At 42.2% G+C, this 17,213-nt stretch overlaps 2 protein-coding genes across 19 annotated transcripts in view; one reads left to right on the forward strand and one right to left on the reverse strand.

The window, feature by feature from the left end:
* The window catches only part of ACTR3 (actin related protein 3), a 55,950-nt gene extending 45,611 nt beyond the window's left edge, over positions 1-10,339 (reverse strand). The window contains exon 1 of the mRNA XM_082465915.1: positions 10,074-10,339. Coding sequence (XP_082322041.1) covers positions 10,074-10,117 — 44 coding nt within the window. The 5' untranslated portion in view covers positions 10,118-10,339. The remainder of the gene's footprint in view (positions 1-10,073) is intronic.
* Positions 7,697-17,213, forward strand: part of LOC309662755 (uncharacterized protein) — a 131,502-nt gene continuing 121,985 nt past the window's right edge. For 4 of the 18 annotated variants that reach the window (XR_014264917.1, XR_014264918.1, XR_014264919.1 and 1 more), the window contains exons 1-2: positions 10,484-10,598; positions 12,523-12,633. Coding sequence is in view for 1 of the 18 variants with exons in the window: in XM_082465944.1 (XP_082322070.1) it covers positions 10,752-10,838 (87 nt within the window). In the remaining 17 variants the exon portion in view is untranslated. The other 14 variants (XR_014264921.1, XR_014264922.1, XR_014264923.1 and 11 more) reach the window with 5 other exon arrangements.

The following is a 17,213-nucleotide window of genomic DNA, read 5'->3' on the forward strand; positions in this document are numbered from 1 at the left end:
AATGAACAGTGTATGGCACATAGTATACACTATATGACTGTTGGCTGTTATTTTTTTATCATCATAAATCACCATAACAAAGTCATCAAATCTACTTCCTACTCTCATAAACCTGGTTTAAAACAGATTGTGGCCTCATACTACCTACAACATGAACCAAGTTAGTACAGAATTCAAGGCCTTCCAGCCTTCCATAATCCAGCTCCAACATCTTTCTACTTTAATTCAACCCAAGAAGCACTTACTGAGCACCTTCCACATGTCAGACTCTTTCACTATTTCCCTGTATCATATCAAACATTTCACTACTTCTCTGTACCATCTCAAACATTACTACTTCCTTGTACTATATCAAACCTAACACACCCAAATTCTACCTTTACACTTCCCACCTCACTATTTCCTCCCACTGTTCTCTCACCTGGCACACTAGTCTTATTTCTGCCTATCAATATTTTACTTATCCTTAAAGGCCTACTTCAATTATTATCTCTATCAGGAAAATTTTTTTTCATGTTCCCTAGAAAATGTACATGTTCCTGCACCTATGATTCCAAAAAATTTCATTTTATACCTACCAGAGCATTTACCATACTGTCATAATCATTTGTGTACATGCGAGCTTCCTAAAGGCAAGCAGCATTTCCTATTCATCTTTACGTTCCCCACAACGAAAGTCCTGCAAAAGTGTTCATTTGCATAGATGATGCTTACTATTCACTGAAGGCCAATTTCTCCAACTATAAACAAATGAAATGCATAAGCTATTTCCTCCCTTCCAAGTTTTATATATATGTGTGTGTGTGTATACACACACACACACACACACACACACACACACACACACACACACACACACACACACATATATACATACACATCCCATTGCCTCTTAGGGAAAAAAAAAGTGTAGCTCAAATTCTTTAAATTATAATCCTGGTTTACAATTTCAAAAAAAAAAAAAAAATTTAAAGAAATAGCCTGTCATTATCAAATAGGTCCTGTTTTCCAAAATACTCCATAATGCCAAATTGCTAGACTATTATACCTCTGTTCTAATGAAAAATCCCATACTATTCACACCATCATCCATTATTCTTAAAAAAAAAAAAAAAACTGCTCTTTCAACACGTTCAGGCTGAATTTTTTGGAAAAAATTTTAATTCAAATTGCTAGTCAGTAATGGATAATGCAGTTATCAAAATGAAATAATAAGGAATTTAAGGCAACATAAAGAAAAATGGGCAACTGACTTCTCCATACCCATCTTTTCCCCTACAGTGAACACTCATTTCTTCTGCCAGAATTGAATCACCATTCCTATCCTGAGGGACCCACAGGAGGCAAAACCCCACATCACTTAACAGAAGGAGGGAACTGACGCTGGCCCATCCCACTCCTGTCAGCTTCTATATATCACATGATCTATGTCTAGCCCATCTGAGCCTAGGTCAGAACTTTCAATCTTGACTGAATAACCAAAAGATGAAGAAATGGTTTAGACTTGGTATTGCTAGTGTCTAGCTGCAGCATTCTGCAGACCTCCTGCAGCATGACTGGTAGCAGCCTCTTGATACCTGACCTTCCTTTTTCTCTGCTTTTCTGGACCTGGTTCTTCAGCCTTCTCATCAATTTTGTCATCTACATCATATCCCTTCAATAATCCCTTTTTTTGCTTATGTTAGCTAAAGTTATTTTGTTGTTTGCAGCTAATTTCTCACTGATATAACCACAAGTTACATCTCTCATTTCTACTTCTCAAGAGTTTGCTCTCAATTTTAAATCCTGTTTCATTTTATTAAAAAAATCAAAGTTTCGTTTCTAAAATAACTTTCCTGACAGTAAGGCAACTTAAACAAGCAAGGCACATCCCTTTGAAAGGCATTATGGAAGCAATAAAATTCTCAACTAGTCTTTTATACAAATAACAAATTCATCAAGAAAAGGTAGGAAAAAAAGCTCCCCCCAAGTCTCTTTCTTTTGCTGTTACCTCTACCTTTTTTGACCATTATGAAACAAAGTTTTAAAAGAAATACCTTCAAACAGGAAACATACAAGCTCTTACCTGTGCTTTTTCAATAAAATGTATCCAAATTCATCACATACTCCAGAAATAACAATTTTGTTCATTCTCGTTTAGAAAAAAAAAAATCTGCTTTCTAATAACCATGTGTTTCCTTTAATCTATATATTCATTATTTGCAGAGTCAAATGTCAAATATGTACTAAGTCCTCTGAGTCTAACATAAAAATTATTTTTTATAGTCCTATATTCTTAAGTTATTTTTATTCTTAGGTTCAACTGTTTCATCTCTATGTTTTATGCAATCATTAGTGAGGAATGACTTTTAATGCATCGATTATTTATTTTCAAATTGCAGCTTAACGAATATGTACACCTTCATTTTAAAGTTATATGTAATTAAACATCATTTCCTTAATTGAGCTGTCCTGAATTAACCAGCTATTGTCAGTTTTACCACGCTAGACACAATATATGTCTTTATAATATTCAAAGGACTAAATAAATAATTCTATGTCATTTAACTTACATGTGTTTCAAGTTAATAAAATCAAAGAATTGGTTACAAAGACCTCCCTATATAGTTCATATTTGTTAAAAATTAACAGTTCTAAAAGTAGAAATTTATTTTTCTAAATATGTAGCTTAAAATTTGAACACTCTTCAAAACCTGGGTTTAACAATTTAACCACCCTTATTGAATAATATCCCAAGTTGGGGTAGTATAGTAGTGGGCCCGGGAGTCAGACTGCCTCAGGGCTCAATTTCTATATCTACTACTTAACTATTTACATAAGCAAGTTACTTAAGCTCACCATACCTCACTTTCCTCATCTTTAAAATGGTAATTATACAACAGTACATATCCACTTTGCAGGGTTTCTGAAACTGTTAAACTCTTAAAAGGCCTTGAAATGGCTGATTTGTATACATTCCACGTAATAAGTCTTTAAATAACTGAAATCCAAAACCTAAAATAAATGTATCTAAAATTTAAATGCCTAAAACAATAAAGAAGCACATTTCTGTGAAAAGATCATCAATTTTATGAAAACGGTCTCGAACGTTATGTTGGGGAACATAAAATCACAGGTTTTCATCTGTGCCTTACACTGCGCATTTTTATTACAACAGAAACACTAAAGAATTCTGATGCATGTGTTGCACCACATCTCAAACAAGACTACTTTAACTACAAAAAACATACATGTTACTTCGACTATTAAGAAGAAATTTCAATTACTATAACTCATAAACATGAACTCCTAAGAAAACTTAAAAGAATTCAAGAATGCTGTCAACTGACACGTAAAAAACACTCCTGAAAGACATTTCTCAACCCTGGACCTCTGTTTAATCTGTAAATAAAGAGTGGATTAAATTATTTCTCAAATTCTTTTTCAGCTCCATTAATTCTGTGTGAGTAATTAGGCACTTCTCTTAATTCACTGAAGTGTGTCACAAATACACATTAAACGCTATTTTTAATAGCCTCAAAGTAACCGAATTTTTTAAATGCTTATAAGAAGAAGAAAAGCGCACTGTACTTTAATTATACTAAACTCTAGAACTTTAAGCAAACACTTGGGTTTTATCATAGACCAATACTAAAAACATAGTTTATATTTTTACAGTTTCCAACCCAACCCTAAACTGTAAGGTATTTTGCATCCTAGTTCCCCTTTTTAAGACTTTTACCCTCCTTGTAGCAACCCCTCATTCACACTAAACCCTGTAACTGAAAAAGTGTTAAAGACATCCTTCGCAAGAGTATGGCATTTTCACAAAGGGCAAGAAGCCTTAAAGGAGAATGTTTAAAGACGGAATGCTAAGCATCAGAACAGATGAAGAAAATAGTCTTTGAGGTATGGGTTAGGGGTAGGGAGGAGAGGAGGAGTAGCAGGGAAAAAGAATATATGTGACCACACAAATTCAAGGCTGTTCTTTTCCTGGTTGCAAGGAGTATGTAAGAATGACTTGTGTTTAAATGAACAGTTTGGAAAGGTTTTGAAAAAATTTTTGAAAGAAAATTATTAAAATTCCACAAAGTAGTCCTGTGGAAAAATTAAGATACTATTTGTCTTTCTGCTCTGGTATTAATCAGTTATGCAGGTACCTTTTATACATTTTATGATATAAAGGCCCACATAAAGATATAAAACAAGCAACACAAAAAACAGTATTAATCAGTATCCTATTTTGAAGAACCAAATTTAAACTATTTATCCAATAACATCACCTTATGTTGCAGCATTACTTAATAATTCATGAATTTATAAGTGCTTGGTAAGCTATACAGCATGTTAACGTAGCGTTATTATCTTGCTCTTACCTCTTCATGCTAGTGGCTATCACAGATCCACAGTGTCATAAAAGAGGCTACAAGTTCCAAAAGAATTACAGGTGGGCACTCAAATGCTCTTCTTACAGGGGAATTTTGTTTCAGAAAACGTACTGCCTACAGGTACACTTCAACCATCCCAGACTTCCGCTCCTCATCCAGGCGTTTAGCCGTTTCCACATGTTGGAGGAGGGGGCGCGTTCTGGACAAGGAGGAACACTGTGGAGGGAAACTGAGCCCTACATTGAGCTAAACTCTCCTAAGGACTGTGCCTCCTAAAGAGTGGGATGAAATCACTCACCACTTCAAGCCACAGTGCTCACTCATTCTTCTCTTTGTGATGCTCAAGAAGCCAGATCACATAACCAAGATTTTTTAAGGAAGATTAATATTCAGTCTTTTTGTTCTCTCTTTAAATTGTCATTTTATTAGCTTCAATTTAAAAATTATAATGATTATTGTCAAACCCCCACCTTCACTTCTGAAGCTCCTCTATTTTTAACTTCCCCTAGAACATTTCCAATTATGGATCATTAATCCAAATTCCAATCTTACTCAGCTTCTTAAAACCAACTCCTTATTGTCCCACTCAAACTCAGAATCGGAAATCTTCATTGATTCCTATCTACGATACACTAGAAACAACTGCCAAGTCCTAGCTATACCTCTATCTCTCAAATCAGCAAAAACATTTTGACTGAGCAAAGAACTGTGGTAGACAAAGCCCACAGGAAATAAGAAAATAAGCATAAGACAATGTGTTCCTTTCCTTAAGGACTTTTCAATTCAATAAAAAAGGGAGCTAACTGATAACAGTAATAATTACATTGTACTGAGCTCTTACTATGTACCAAGCACTGTGCGGAACCATCTTCATGCATTATCTCAAAAAAACAAAAAACAAAAACCCCGTAAGATAGATACTATGATCTCCAAATTACAAAATTAAGACCTGTAGAGTTTGCAGTGTACAAGGTCACACAGCTAGTAAATGGTAGAGCTTGAACTCAAAAACAGCTCTGACTACAAAGCCCTTGCTAACCCTAAATAAACCATACAAAACAATATAATTGCCAGAAGAAAGGTACAAACAAAAGAAGCAATCTTTCCCAAATTTATCTCTTCTGCTCCATTCCCACTGCCAACACCCTATTTCAGAATTCCTGCATAACAGGTGCTGAGAGGACTGCTTAAAAATCATCTAAGAAGGACCTCCCTGGTGACGCAGTGCTTAAGAATCTGCCTGGCACAGCTTCCCTGGTGGCGCAGTGGTTGGGAGTCCGCCTGCCAATGCAGGGGACGCGGGTTCGAGCCCTGGTCCGGGAGGATCCCACATGCTGCAGGGCAGCTGGGCCAGTGCGCCACAGCTGCTGAGCCTGCACTCTGGAGCCCGCGAGCCACAACTGCTGAGCCTGCGTGCCACAGTTAATGAGGCCAGCACGCCTGGAGCCCGTGCTCCACAAGGGGAGAGGCCGCCACAATGAGAGGCCCTTGCACCGCGGCGAGGAGCGGCCCCCAGCTCGCCACAGCTAGGGAGGGCCCACGCGCAGCAACGAAGACCCAAAGCAGCCAAAAATAATAAGTAAATAAAATAAATTTAAAAATTAAAAAAAAAAAGAATTCACCTGCCAATGCAGAGGACACGGGCTCGAGCTCTGGTCCGGGAGGATCCCACATGCCGCGGAGCAACTAAGCCTGTGCACCGCAACTACTGAGCCTGAGCCCTAGAGCCCATGAGCCACAACTACTGAGCCCGTGCGCCACAACTACTGAAGCCCGCGCGCCTAGAGCCCGTGCTCTGCAACAAGAGAAGCCACCGCAATGAGAAGCCCGCGCACCGCAACAAAGAGCAGCCCCCGCTCGCCGCAACTAGAGAAAGCCCGAGCGCAGCAACAAAGACCCAACGCAGTCAAAAATAAATAAAATTAAAAAAAAAAAAGAATAAAGAGTTAACCTCACTAATACAAATAAAGCAATGTGCATAGGTCTGAAAAGAAGTGCCCATGGTGTAACAGAAAGAACACAGGGCTTAAATACAAAAAAAGAAAAAAACCTTAAATACAAATAGCAACTCTCACAACCCACCTACATGACATTAAAAGAGTAATTTAAATTCTCTGATCCTATTTTCTCACTTGTAATATGAGGTAAAAATAGCTGTCACAAGATTAAATAAGTTAAATAAAAAGCCTGACCAGCAGGTCCTCCACTAGTGGATCTTTCCCTTCTGTGCTTAAAAGTAAAATTTCCAAACTCTTTTACAATAAGACTGAAAAGTTCATTAGATTCAATATGCACCCAATCCAAAGTCAATATTCCAACACAAAATTGGCAGGCAGGAAGAGATTGGCAGGAAAGGAAAGGAGAAAGATATTTTAGGCAAGACTAAGTAAGAATCTAACTTCTCAACAGGAGCAAGTGTGCTATACTTACTGCAAACAGCATGCAAAAAAAACAAGACCCATGACGGAATAAGAGTTTTAATGAATGTTTCTGGTAACAACTAGATACTGTGAATGTTTCTGCCCTTGCAGACAACTGGAGAAATAGTATTATTACATATTATGTACAAAATTCATGTAAGAAACGTGAACTTCCCACTTATATTTTCTCCCACCCACTCAGCTCTTCCCCACTGCTCTCAAACAAGATCATCCTACCTGTACTAACAGCTAGAATGTGACGACAGGATGAATAATATAAGCTCCTCATCCACTGACTCCAACAAAATATTTATCCTTACATTTTAAGACTGCTAAGAAGTTTAACTCAGAGAAATTCCTTAACTCATTCTAGATCTGAATATATCCAAGAGCTCTACAATAAGGCTAAAATAACTATTATAATCAATGAAAATAATTTACCAGTGCAGTGTTTATTAGGAAAAAAAAAGGAAAGATATAAAAGGGAAGAGAAATCTCACAATGCAAAGCTTTGTAAACAAGCTACAACATAATAAAAGTACATAAGGAGTTCCTTTATATGGCTTGAATGTTGAAGAATTCTGAGAGAAAACATGCAAAAGATAATTTAGGATAATCTTAACTTTACAAGTACTACAACGTTTTAAAAAATGCTTTAAAAAAAAAGTTTTCCTCACCAATGGTAGCCCGTTTGAGTCTGTACCTTAGTTCTTAAGCAACCAGCTCTATCAATAAGAATCTCTGTCCACAAATTTTATTCTACATTACTATTCCAATACAGATCGCCCACCAAAAAAGTATGTAGACATGGTATCAATATGAAAGGAGTATTTTTTTCTAAATTCTTTTCAAAAGGAGTTATCTCTTTTATGATCTGGGCCCGTGATTTGGAACTTTCAGTATTCTGGAACATGAAACTCTCTATTAAGGCCTTATTTAGAGATGCTTATCACAGGCCCAATTTCAATGAGCTATCTCCTCTAAGTGCTAATAAAGTTGAAGGTGTAACTTTCCAGGATTTGCATAATAGGCAACAGGAAACACCAAAATGCCTTTTGAAAACCAAAATAAATGGATCTCTAAAGGCAGAATTTCAGAGACTGACAGATGGTAAAAGGAAATGAGAAGTATCCTAATCAGTTCCATTTAAATCATGTGTCCAGCTAACAACCTCTCCCGGTGAGATTAACCTAATGTAATAATGTAAGAATAACTGCTATATTAAAACAAAAATATCCTAAGCATAGCCTGAACCCCTGTCCCCCAGGCCTCCTGCTCACTCAGTCTGTGTCGTAAATTCAAGGCTGCCCTATCAGAAAGAGGTCACTTAAGGATAGTTAACCTCAATGAAATACCCAGCACATTAATTCAAAAATAACCAAAACTATTGTGAAAGGGAAAAAAAATGAAGTGAGAAAGAGTTAACACCCTACTTAAGATGTTACCATGTTATTTATTAGAGCAACAATTATCTACACTAATTTTACTGACAAGGCAATGATTACTAAAGCATAGCATATTAATTATGTAGCAATATTTTTCACTTTAACAAAACATACTTGAAAATTCTTTGTTAGGCTGCCAAATCTAATTTTAAAACTCACCCTACACATAAAACTACTCACCAGCTGGACTAAGAAGGGAGGGAAAAAAAAAAAATACTGGTTCAGGGAAATGAAATTGGATTAAGAAAAAAAAACTTTAATTAGCTGTCCATCGAAAAACTACATGGAAGTTTCAAGGCTAAACGAGGCCGGTGTTTCCTATATTACTATTATATTAACATATTAATAAATCGGTTGTTTCCCTATGCACGGCTGGGATTTTAGAAACTGCCACACTTGCATAAAGGTATGAGCATGAAGATTACAGAGAAATGTTAACAGAGAGCAAACAGAGTGAGAAGCAGACCATCCTTTAAGTAACAATAGTTTGCTGAATAGTAAAAAAGGGGGGAAAAAGGCTGGCAGTCCACTTCTCACAACAACCCCCCAAACAAAAAATGTGGAGTATTTGGGAAATGAGAGAAGTAATGATATATCAGCAAGGTATACACACGGACAAAAGAAAACACTTCCGATACTGCAACGTAAAGCAGTCACTCTACATTAAAATACAGGCAATATTTTCTACGTAAGTATAAAGTGTGCTGTAACTCTCTAAAATGCCTATGAACACAAAAGGAACGACCACTTTCACGCCATCCTGTATTTAAGTAAACTACACTACAGATCTATGATAGACAACTCCTTGCAAAGCAAGCACATCCCTTTACAACTCTATCACCTTCCTCGCGCCTTAAGATACCGTCACAGAATGAACGTATACAACTTAAATTAACCCTCCTGGGTGCTTCCCTTACTCCCTCTCCGTGGAACACAAATACGTTTTTCAGGTTCCCATAAACTGACACCCAGCACCAGTAACTCAGTCTATGTGAAAACTGTTTAATTCTGAAAATTCTAATAAGATGTGTTCAGGTTGGAAACGAAAAACTACCTTATAAGGGTATAAAAGACTGAAAGCAGGAAGCGGCTTTGACAAAACTAAGGAAGTTGCAGCGCGCTTGCTCACTGGGGGACTTTTTCGAGGCAGGAGAAGTAACACATGACATCTTTCTCTCAAATTAAACTGTGACTTGGTTGACCGGTAAGAACGTCGTGGGAGATGGAAAAGACCGGGGTCCGAAAAGCAAGAGGAGGCGGGTGGTCAAATGAAAGCCCCGCTCTAGGTTCCCATTTTCCGAGTCCGACTCTTCCCTTTCCCCACCCACACCCCGGGCAGAGTGTTGTCACAGCAGTCTTGCAAAACCTACCAGGAGCGCTTCTCCTTCCTCGCTCCTCTGCCAGGCCAGTCTCCGCGCTCGATGCCCCGCGGTCCCCAAACCCACGGGCAGGAGGCGGCACGGGGGGAAAGGAGGGCCGGGCGCGCCGGGCTCCGCGACCACCCCAACGCGACCGCGGGCCCCGGGGAGGCGACCGTCCCTGCAGCTCCGCGGGCGGCGCTGCCCACCGCGGTGGGGGAAGGGCTGGGAGGGGTCGGGTGGAGGAGGCCGCTCCCCGGGGGCTTCTCGGCCCCGCGTACCCGCCCGGCTCCCAGAAGGTGAAACGCGAGGGAAGAGGGAGGCCCTGGCTCCGGGCCCCACCCCTCGCCAGCCGGCGGAGCCGGGGTGGACACCGCCGGCAGCGGCAACTCGCCGCATCGTTCATCTCCCGGCCTCCTGCCGGCCCCGCCATTTTCCTCCCTCCGCCTCAGTTTCCCCACCCCCGCCCATCAGCCCCCTTACCCCGTGCCACAGTCCACCACACAGGCCGGCAGCCGTCCCGCCATCTTCCTCCTCGCCTGCTGCTGCCGCTGCCGCCGTCTGCTCCGTGCCGGTTGGGGCCAGGGATGGGCGGCGAGAGGTAGAGGCTATCTGACCATCCACGGCCAGGCCGCCCTCTCCGTCCGCGGGGGAGCCGGGAAGCCAAAGCGGTAGCAAGAGAGCAGCAGACTCGGTCAGCGGCTACCACTTCCGCAACCCGGGCGGGCAGGCAGTCCCCGCCCTGCCCCGCCGCGGCCTCCTCCCCCTCTCTCTCCCCTCCTCCTCGCTCCTGCCCCCACCCTACAACTTCTTCCCCTCGCGCCGCCTTTCCCCGGGAAGCCAAGATGGCTGCCGGTGCCGACGCCCCGGCCAGGCCAGGCCCAGGCCGCGAGCGCTCCCCGTTCCGGCTCCGGGCGGGCGGGGCGAGAGAGCATGCGCAGTGAGGTGCGCCTCCGGCCGCCGCTCCGGTCCCGACGGTGAGGAAGTCCACTTCGGGTATTCGTCCAGGTAGGGGCGGGGAAGTCGGCCCGAGCCTCCAAGTCTCCTTCTGAAGCTGGAAGGGGCTGATAGTTTGTTACTTCTGTGCTTGGTTGAGGGAGGGTTGGGACCGCCTATCGCAGCCGCGAATATCTTCTCCGGTGCCCCGGGGAAAACGGCCTAATGGAAAACGTTGTCAGCGGCACACATCCTTTTTTGCTAACTTGGTGGCTGCTTTTGCGCGTGGAAAAGAGCGATATCAGACCGAGGGTGAGCAGTCGGTGGAGGGTTGAACAAAGGCTTGCGCCGTGGCTCCTCTGCCTTTGTGCGTTCTTTTTTTTTTTTTCAGTTACCCTTGTGCGTTTGTTACAGCCTCGCGTGTTACAAGCTTACACTTGTGCGTTTGTTACAGCCTCGCGTGTTACAAGCGTTACAACACGGTTTAGATTGCAGGCCCTCCGGAGGGCAGGCCTGTGCCCACGAGGAAGGCAGACCTCCCGAGAATATGGTCTACGTAACATACTCTACACAAATACATCTTTGACGGCTTTGGGCGATGACAAAGATTTCTCTCTGGAGTAGTTTAAGATTCTGTTGTTCTACTTCTGCAGGATGAAACCAAAGATTAAGGACCAAAGATTTTAATTAAAAAAAAAAAAAAAGCTAAAAACTGGAAAGCCTGGAACAGTGGTTTTCAGAGTTCTCAAAGTGTGCATGAGAATTACGTGGAAGGCTTGTTAAAGCACAGAATGCTGGGCCGTGAATTCTCTTGATGATTTGGTGTGGAGGGGGCCCTGGTAATGTGCATTTCTACCGAGTTCTCAGGTGATGGTCTGGGACCCGCCCCGCCCGCCCCCCAACCTGGGAAAACTATAAAGTGAATAGCTTTTTTCTCCACCAGGCTTACCTTCTGATAAACCATGTGGATGTGCTTATATGTGACTGAAATAGAAATATTTTTCCTCAGAAAGGATGTCTAATTACTCCAGAAGATTTAGACCAGCCCGGGGGATGGGGTATAGGTTTTTCATTCATTTGGCAGATAAGGATTGCTCACCCACTCTATTATGGCAGAGACTCTGCTGACCCTAAATACTCCGTAGGCATAAAATAGATCAGGTCTCTGTGCTGTAGAGTTTACAGTTTAGTGGGGAAACATACAAATTGTGTTAAGAGCTATAGAAGTCAGAAAGCAGGGGGCTCTGAGAAATGGGGAGGAGGAGTGGGAGAATCGGAGGGAGGTAGAAGGTAGGGGGTGCTTCTCGGACAAAGTGGCATTTAAAAGCTGAGGGCTGGAGGATAGCAGGAAATAGAGGAGAGGGCGAGGAAGAAGGGGAGCCCTTCAGGAAGTGGGAACAGCAGGAGTCAAGGCCCTGAGGTGAGAAAGAGCTCGTCTTCTTCCACAAATTGAAAGAAGACGCAAGTGATCCAAGTGAAGTGAGCCAGGGAAGACAGAATGGGAGATGAAACCTGAGAGAGAAGGAAGAATCAAATGATGCAAGGATTTGTAGACTTCTCTAAGTGTCGTAAAATTTAGCCTGAAAGCTATTTGGAAGCCATCAAAGAGACTTAAAGCAAGGAAATGTTCTGGCTGCTTTGTAGGGAGTGGATCCCACAGAGTAAAGAGTGAAGTGAATGGCCATATATCATACATGATGCTAGCATTCAGGGATAGAAACGTGTGAGGAGTAGCATCCAGATGGGATTGGGTACGTGCAAAGGAGACTTACTAAGGGGCGTCATCATCATTACCATCACCTGGTGCCCAGCACATCCCCAGCTACTCATAGAAAATAAATAAACAGATAATCCTCAGGGGAGGCTTTCCTCAGAGACTGTCTTCCAAGAAGGCAGACAGAAGTGATTCTTCGTTCAGATGCGTTGTTTTGTTTTGTTTTTCCCTACATGTAGAAGATGCTCTATGGGGATTCATTGCTGCCTTTTCCACCATCAGGTATTTAAGGTCATTTGGGAGAGCAGATGCCTAAAGATTGGCTCTGACAGAGGAGGGAGATGTGGCTTGGTTTTGCAGTAGAGCAAATGGTTGTTTCCAGCATCACAGGTGGTAAGTCAGGACTAAAGGGATCTTACCTAAGGGGTCCCAAGGACAGAGGTTAGGAACTTGAACTCGGGGAAGTTCTCACGCTCAGGGAAACCCATAGTGGTAGATCCTCAGAATGGCTGTGCAAATGCTGGCCTTGGGTGGGTTGTCATGGAAGTAGTTACATCAGTGTTCAGAAACTAGAATGCTCCCACAGCCCGGGCAGGCAACATTATAAGTGAAGAGGACTATGTGGAGGGTATGGCAATGCGGAGAGCCCACAGAAGACAGTAGAAAACTGTTGCTATGTGGGAATGTAGGCCTGGTGTTGCCAAAGCTTCCCTTTTTTCAAGAAAAGTCAGAAATCTGTATTTTTATCTGTTGGTAACTAATTCTTTGAAGGCTGTATCTGACCTGTAGTCTGTCAGTTTTCAACGTTTGAGTTGAGAGGCTGTTTAATGTTTACTTGTGTATTACACTCAAATATGAAGTTCACGTCAGTGCTGGGTGCTGTATCTCATTTCGTAGGCGTGAGGAACCCTGCCACGGTTTCTTTCACGTAGTCAGGACTGTCCTTTGTCTATAAGGCTGTGACTGTTAGAAGCGTTTGGAAGCTTGCAACACTTATGAGAAGTGTCATTTGTGGAGGTTCCTCATAACGTCTACCCAAACGCTTTGCTTGCTCAAGACCCCTTCTACTTCCTGCTTCCTACGTGCCACATTGTCAGCGTCTGTACTTTGGAGGCACATCTGGCCAAAGCGTTTCTGACCACCCTGTTTGCATATGCACCCCCTGCTTCCTGCCCACCCTTCTCCAAATACAGAGAAGCAGAGGATGTCTGAACTAGAAGCCCTCTTGGAGATGATCTTGTAAGATGTGGAAAGGAAAGCATTGGTGGTTGGGTGGGTTTTGTTTGACTGCCCTAAATCCATTACTCCCTGGTAGCACCCTAATTTCCCTTTTAGTTCAGGTCAACCAGGTGCTTTGTTCTTGTTAGTTTCCAAGCCCAGTTCCCAGCCTTTCAAGCGTTTGTGCGTCTTACAATATCCTTCCAATAAATCCCCTTTTGCCTAAGTTAGCAGCAATCCGTTCCCATTACTTGCATCAAATTTAAGAAACCTAAGTGATACAGAAGCCCAGAAAGTTTAAGTGATTTTCCCAGTGTCTTAGACAAACTAGGGAATGGAGTCCAGACCAAAACCCAGTTCTGACCCCTTTTCAGGGCTCTTTAGTTATAATGCCACAAGCATTGTTTAATTTTGACTGATATACTGGTTACCAGTTACCATGAGATTTCCTAGGTCATTCCTGTGTCTTAAGGCCAATTTAGCACGTCTCTGAATCTTAAAATGTCCAAGAAATTCACATGTCACTCAATCTCCATTATTTTAACGTGGGAAACATTATTTTTTTAAACATTATTATTTTTTTAAACATTATTATTTCAGCTTAGGTACTTGCTGCACGGGTGACTATTTGCAAGTTGGCAGACCAGTCAAATCTACAGAGAGCATTGATTAAAGCAGATAGATAAATGGTTAAGATGTCCATGCAGCCTAGTGGTCAGAGGGGATGATGGCTGTGAACTGTGGCTTCTCCTTTCTCAAGTTGTGTGATCTTAGATAACTTCGTATGTTGAGAGAACACTGAACTTGGAATCAAGAAACTTGAGTTGAGTATGAGCTTTTTAAATTAATCTGTTTCTTCATCGGTAAAAATGGCAGGAATACCTAACCCACAGGGTTGTTGTAAAGCTTAAATTTTTAAAAAAGCATATTACAAATTATAAAATGATTTTACGAACAGATCAAGAGGAATATGGTTGAATTATAAAGTAATGACTCTTTTACTTATTACTTATACAGACCTAAACATCCAAAAGTTGGTCCTCCTTTTCACAGAATTTATCTTGGGGCCTGTGTGCTTACTCTTTTAACGCTATCATCATGCAAAATATTTTTGGAAGGTTTCCTTCAGACTTGCCTTCAGAGCCTGTTGCACATTCCTTTAAATATCTTCATTGGTAACAAATCTTGGCCCTTTGTGGGTAGGTTTGATTTTTAGAATTGGCCCAAAATTATTTTTTCAGAACCAAGTCTAATGCATAAAATGGCCAGTCAACTAGGGCTATGGTGGGGGTTTTTTTTTACATAAATTTATTTGTTTATTTTTATTTTTGGCTGCGTTGGGTCTTCGTTGCTGCATGCGGGCTTTCTCTAGTTGCGGCGAGCGGGTGCTACTTTTCGTTGCGGTGCGCGGGCTTCTCATTGCGGTGGCTTCTGTTGTTGTGGAGCACGGGCTCTAGGAACGCGGGCTCCAGTAGTTGTGGCTCGCGGGCTCTAGAGCGCAGGCTCAGTAGTTGTGGTGCACGGGCTCAGTTGCTCTGCGGCATGTGGTATCTTCCCGGACCAGGGATTGAACCCGTGTCCCCTGCCTTGGCAGGCGGATTCTTAACCACTGCACCACCAGGGAAGCCCAGGGCTATGGTTTCTGATCAAAAATTTTGTGTGGCTATAAAGTATTAAAACTGGGTTTTGAGATGACTTCCTGACCATGTTTCTAAAAAGTAGTTCTAGAAGATTTTATTGAATGGTCACATCCCTGGGATAGAAATATTATACTTATGGGGACTTCCCTGGTGGTCCAGTGGTTAAGACTCTGCACTTCCACTGCAGGGGGCACAGGTTGGATCCCTGGTCAGGGAACTAGGATCCCACATGCCTTGCTGCGCGGCCAAAACAAAAACAAAAACAAAAAAAATTAGACTCATTATATGTTTAATTTCAATTGAACGTATAGTTCATATAATGATGATATCTGTACAGTGTTTGAAATGAGGTGAGGGTCTGTGGGATATCACCCTAGTCCCCACTCCACCACCGCAAACGATGAATAGTTTATTTAAAAGATAACTCTCAATGTGAAAGAAAATAAAAGTTAGACTCCCCACACACACATACCATGTTACATATAAAAACAAAGTCCAGGTGGACTGCGAGTCCTCAGTGTAGAATAAAATCCAAACTCCTCGTTGGCCCGCTAAGCCTGCCAGCACCTGCCTCCCTCTCCAGCACGTCTCCTCAGCCTGAGGCACTAGCCACATCAGCCTTCCTGCCCGTCACGCACCCCAAGGCCGTTCCCACCTGCATCTTCTCCCTGGACTTCTCCCCAGAGCAGTAGTTATTCCTGAATCAGTTTGAATCCCATCTCCTCAGAGAAGCTTTTCCTGACCCCTCAATCTGAAATAGCCCGCCGCACTCTACCATGTCACCATGTTTTAGTTCTCTGGTGAAATGCCTCGCTTTTTTATTGGTTCATTGCATTATTGTCCGTCTTTCCTAACTAGAAGGCATTCCCCACTAGAATTTGAAGAAGACCTGGCACATAGTAAGTGGTCAACAAATAGTTGACTGAATGAGTCGAATAATAAAAAACAAAACTATAAGTATAACAAACAATAAATGCTGGAGAGGGTGTGGAGAAAAGGGAACCCTCCTGCACTGTTGGTGGGAATGTAAATTGATACAGCCACTATGGAGAACAGTATGGAGGTTCCTTAAAAAACTAGAACTAGAACTACCATATGACCCAGCAATCCCACTACTGGGCACGTACCCTGAGAAAACCATAATTCAAAAAGAGTCATGTGGGCTTCCCTGGTGGCGAAGTGGTTGAGAATCTGCCTGCCAATGCAGGGGACACGGGTTCGAGCCCTGGTCTGGGAAGATCCCACATGCCGTGGAGCGACTAGGCCTGTGAGCCACAATTGCTGAGCCTGCGCGTCTGGAGCCTGTGCTCCGCAACAAGAGAGGCCGCGATGGTGAGAGGCCCGCGCACCGCGATGAAGAGTGGCACCCGCTTGCCGTAACTAGAGAAAAGCCCTCGCACAGAAACAAAGACCCAACACAGCCATAAATAAATAAATAAATAAATAAAAATTAAAAAGTATTATAGGCTCTGACACCATCCCCAAACCTATGCTTTACAGTAGCTTCCCCTGATTCTCAGGGTCTTATGTCATTCTAAGGAAATACAGCTGTAAAAGGTTTCTAAACACACTTCTAACTCCTTTCTAAAAAAAAAAAAAAAAAGTCATGTACCACAGTGTTCATTGCAGCTCTATTTACAATAGCCAGGACTTGGAAGCAACCTAAGTGTCCTACGACAGATGAATGGATAAAGAAGATGTGGCACATATATACAATGGAATATTACTCAGCCATAAAAAGAAATGAAATTGAGTTATTTGTAGTGAGGTGGATGGACCTAGAGTCTGTCATACAGAGTGAAGCAAGTCAGAAAGAGAAAAACAAATACCGTATGCTAACACATATATGTGGAATCTAAAAAAAAAAAAAAGGTCATGAAGAACCTAGAGGCAAGACGGGAATAAGATGCAGGCCTACTAGAGAATGGACTTGAGAACACAGGGAGGGGGAGGGGTAAGCTGGGACAAAGTGAGAGAGTGGTAGTGTATATATGGACATATATACACTACCAAATGTAAAATAGATAGCTAGTGGGAAGCAGCCGGAGATCAGCTCAGTGCTTTGTGACCAGATAGAAGCGTGGGATAGGGAGGGTGGGAGGGAGGGAGACGCAA

This window comes from Balaenoptera physalus (genome assembly GCF_965194825.1).
Source record: "Balaenoptera physalus genome assembly, chromosome: 6".
NCBI lineage: Eukaryota > Metazoa > Chordata > Mammalia > Artiodactyla > Balaenopteridae > Balaenoptera > Balaenoptera physalus.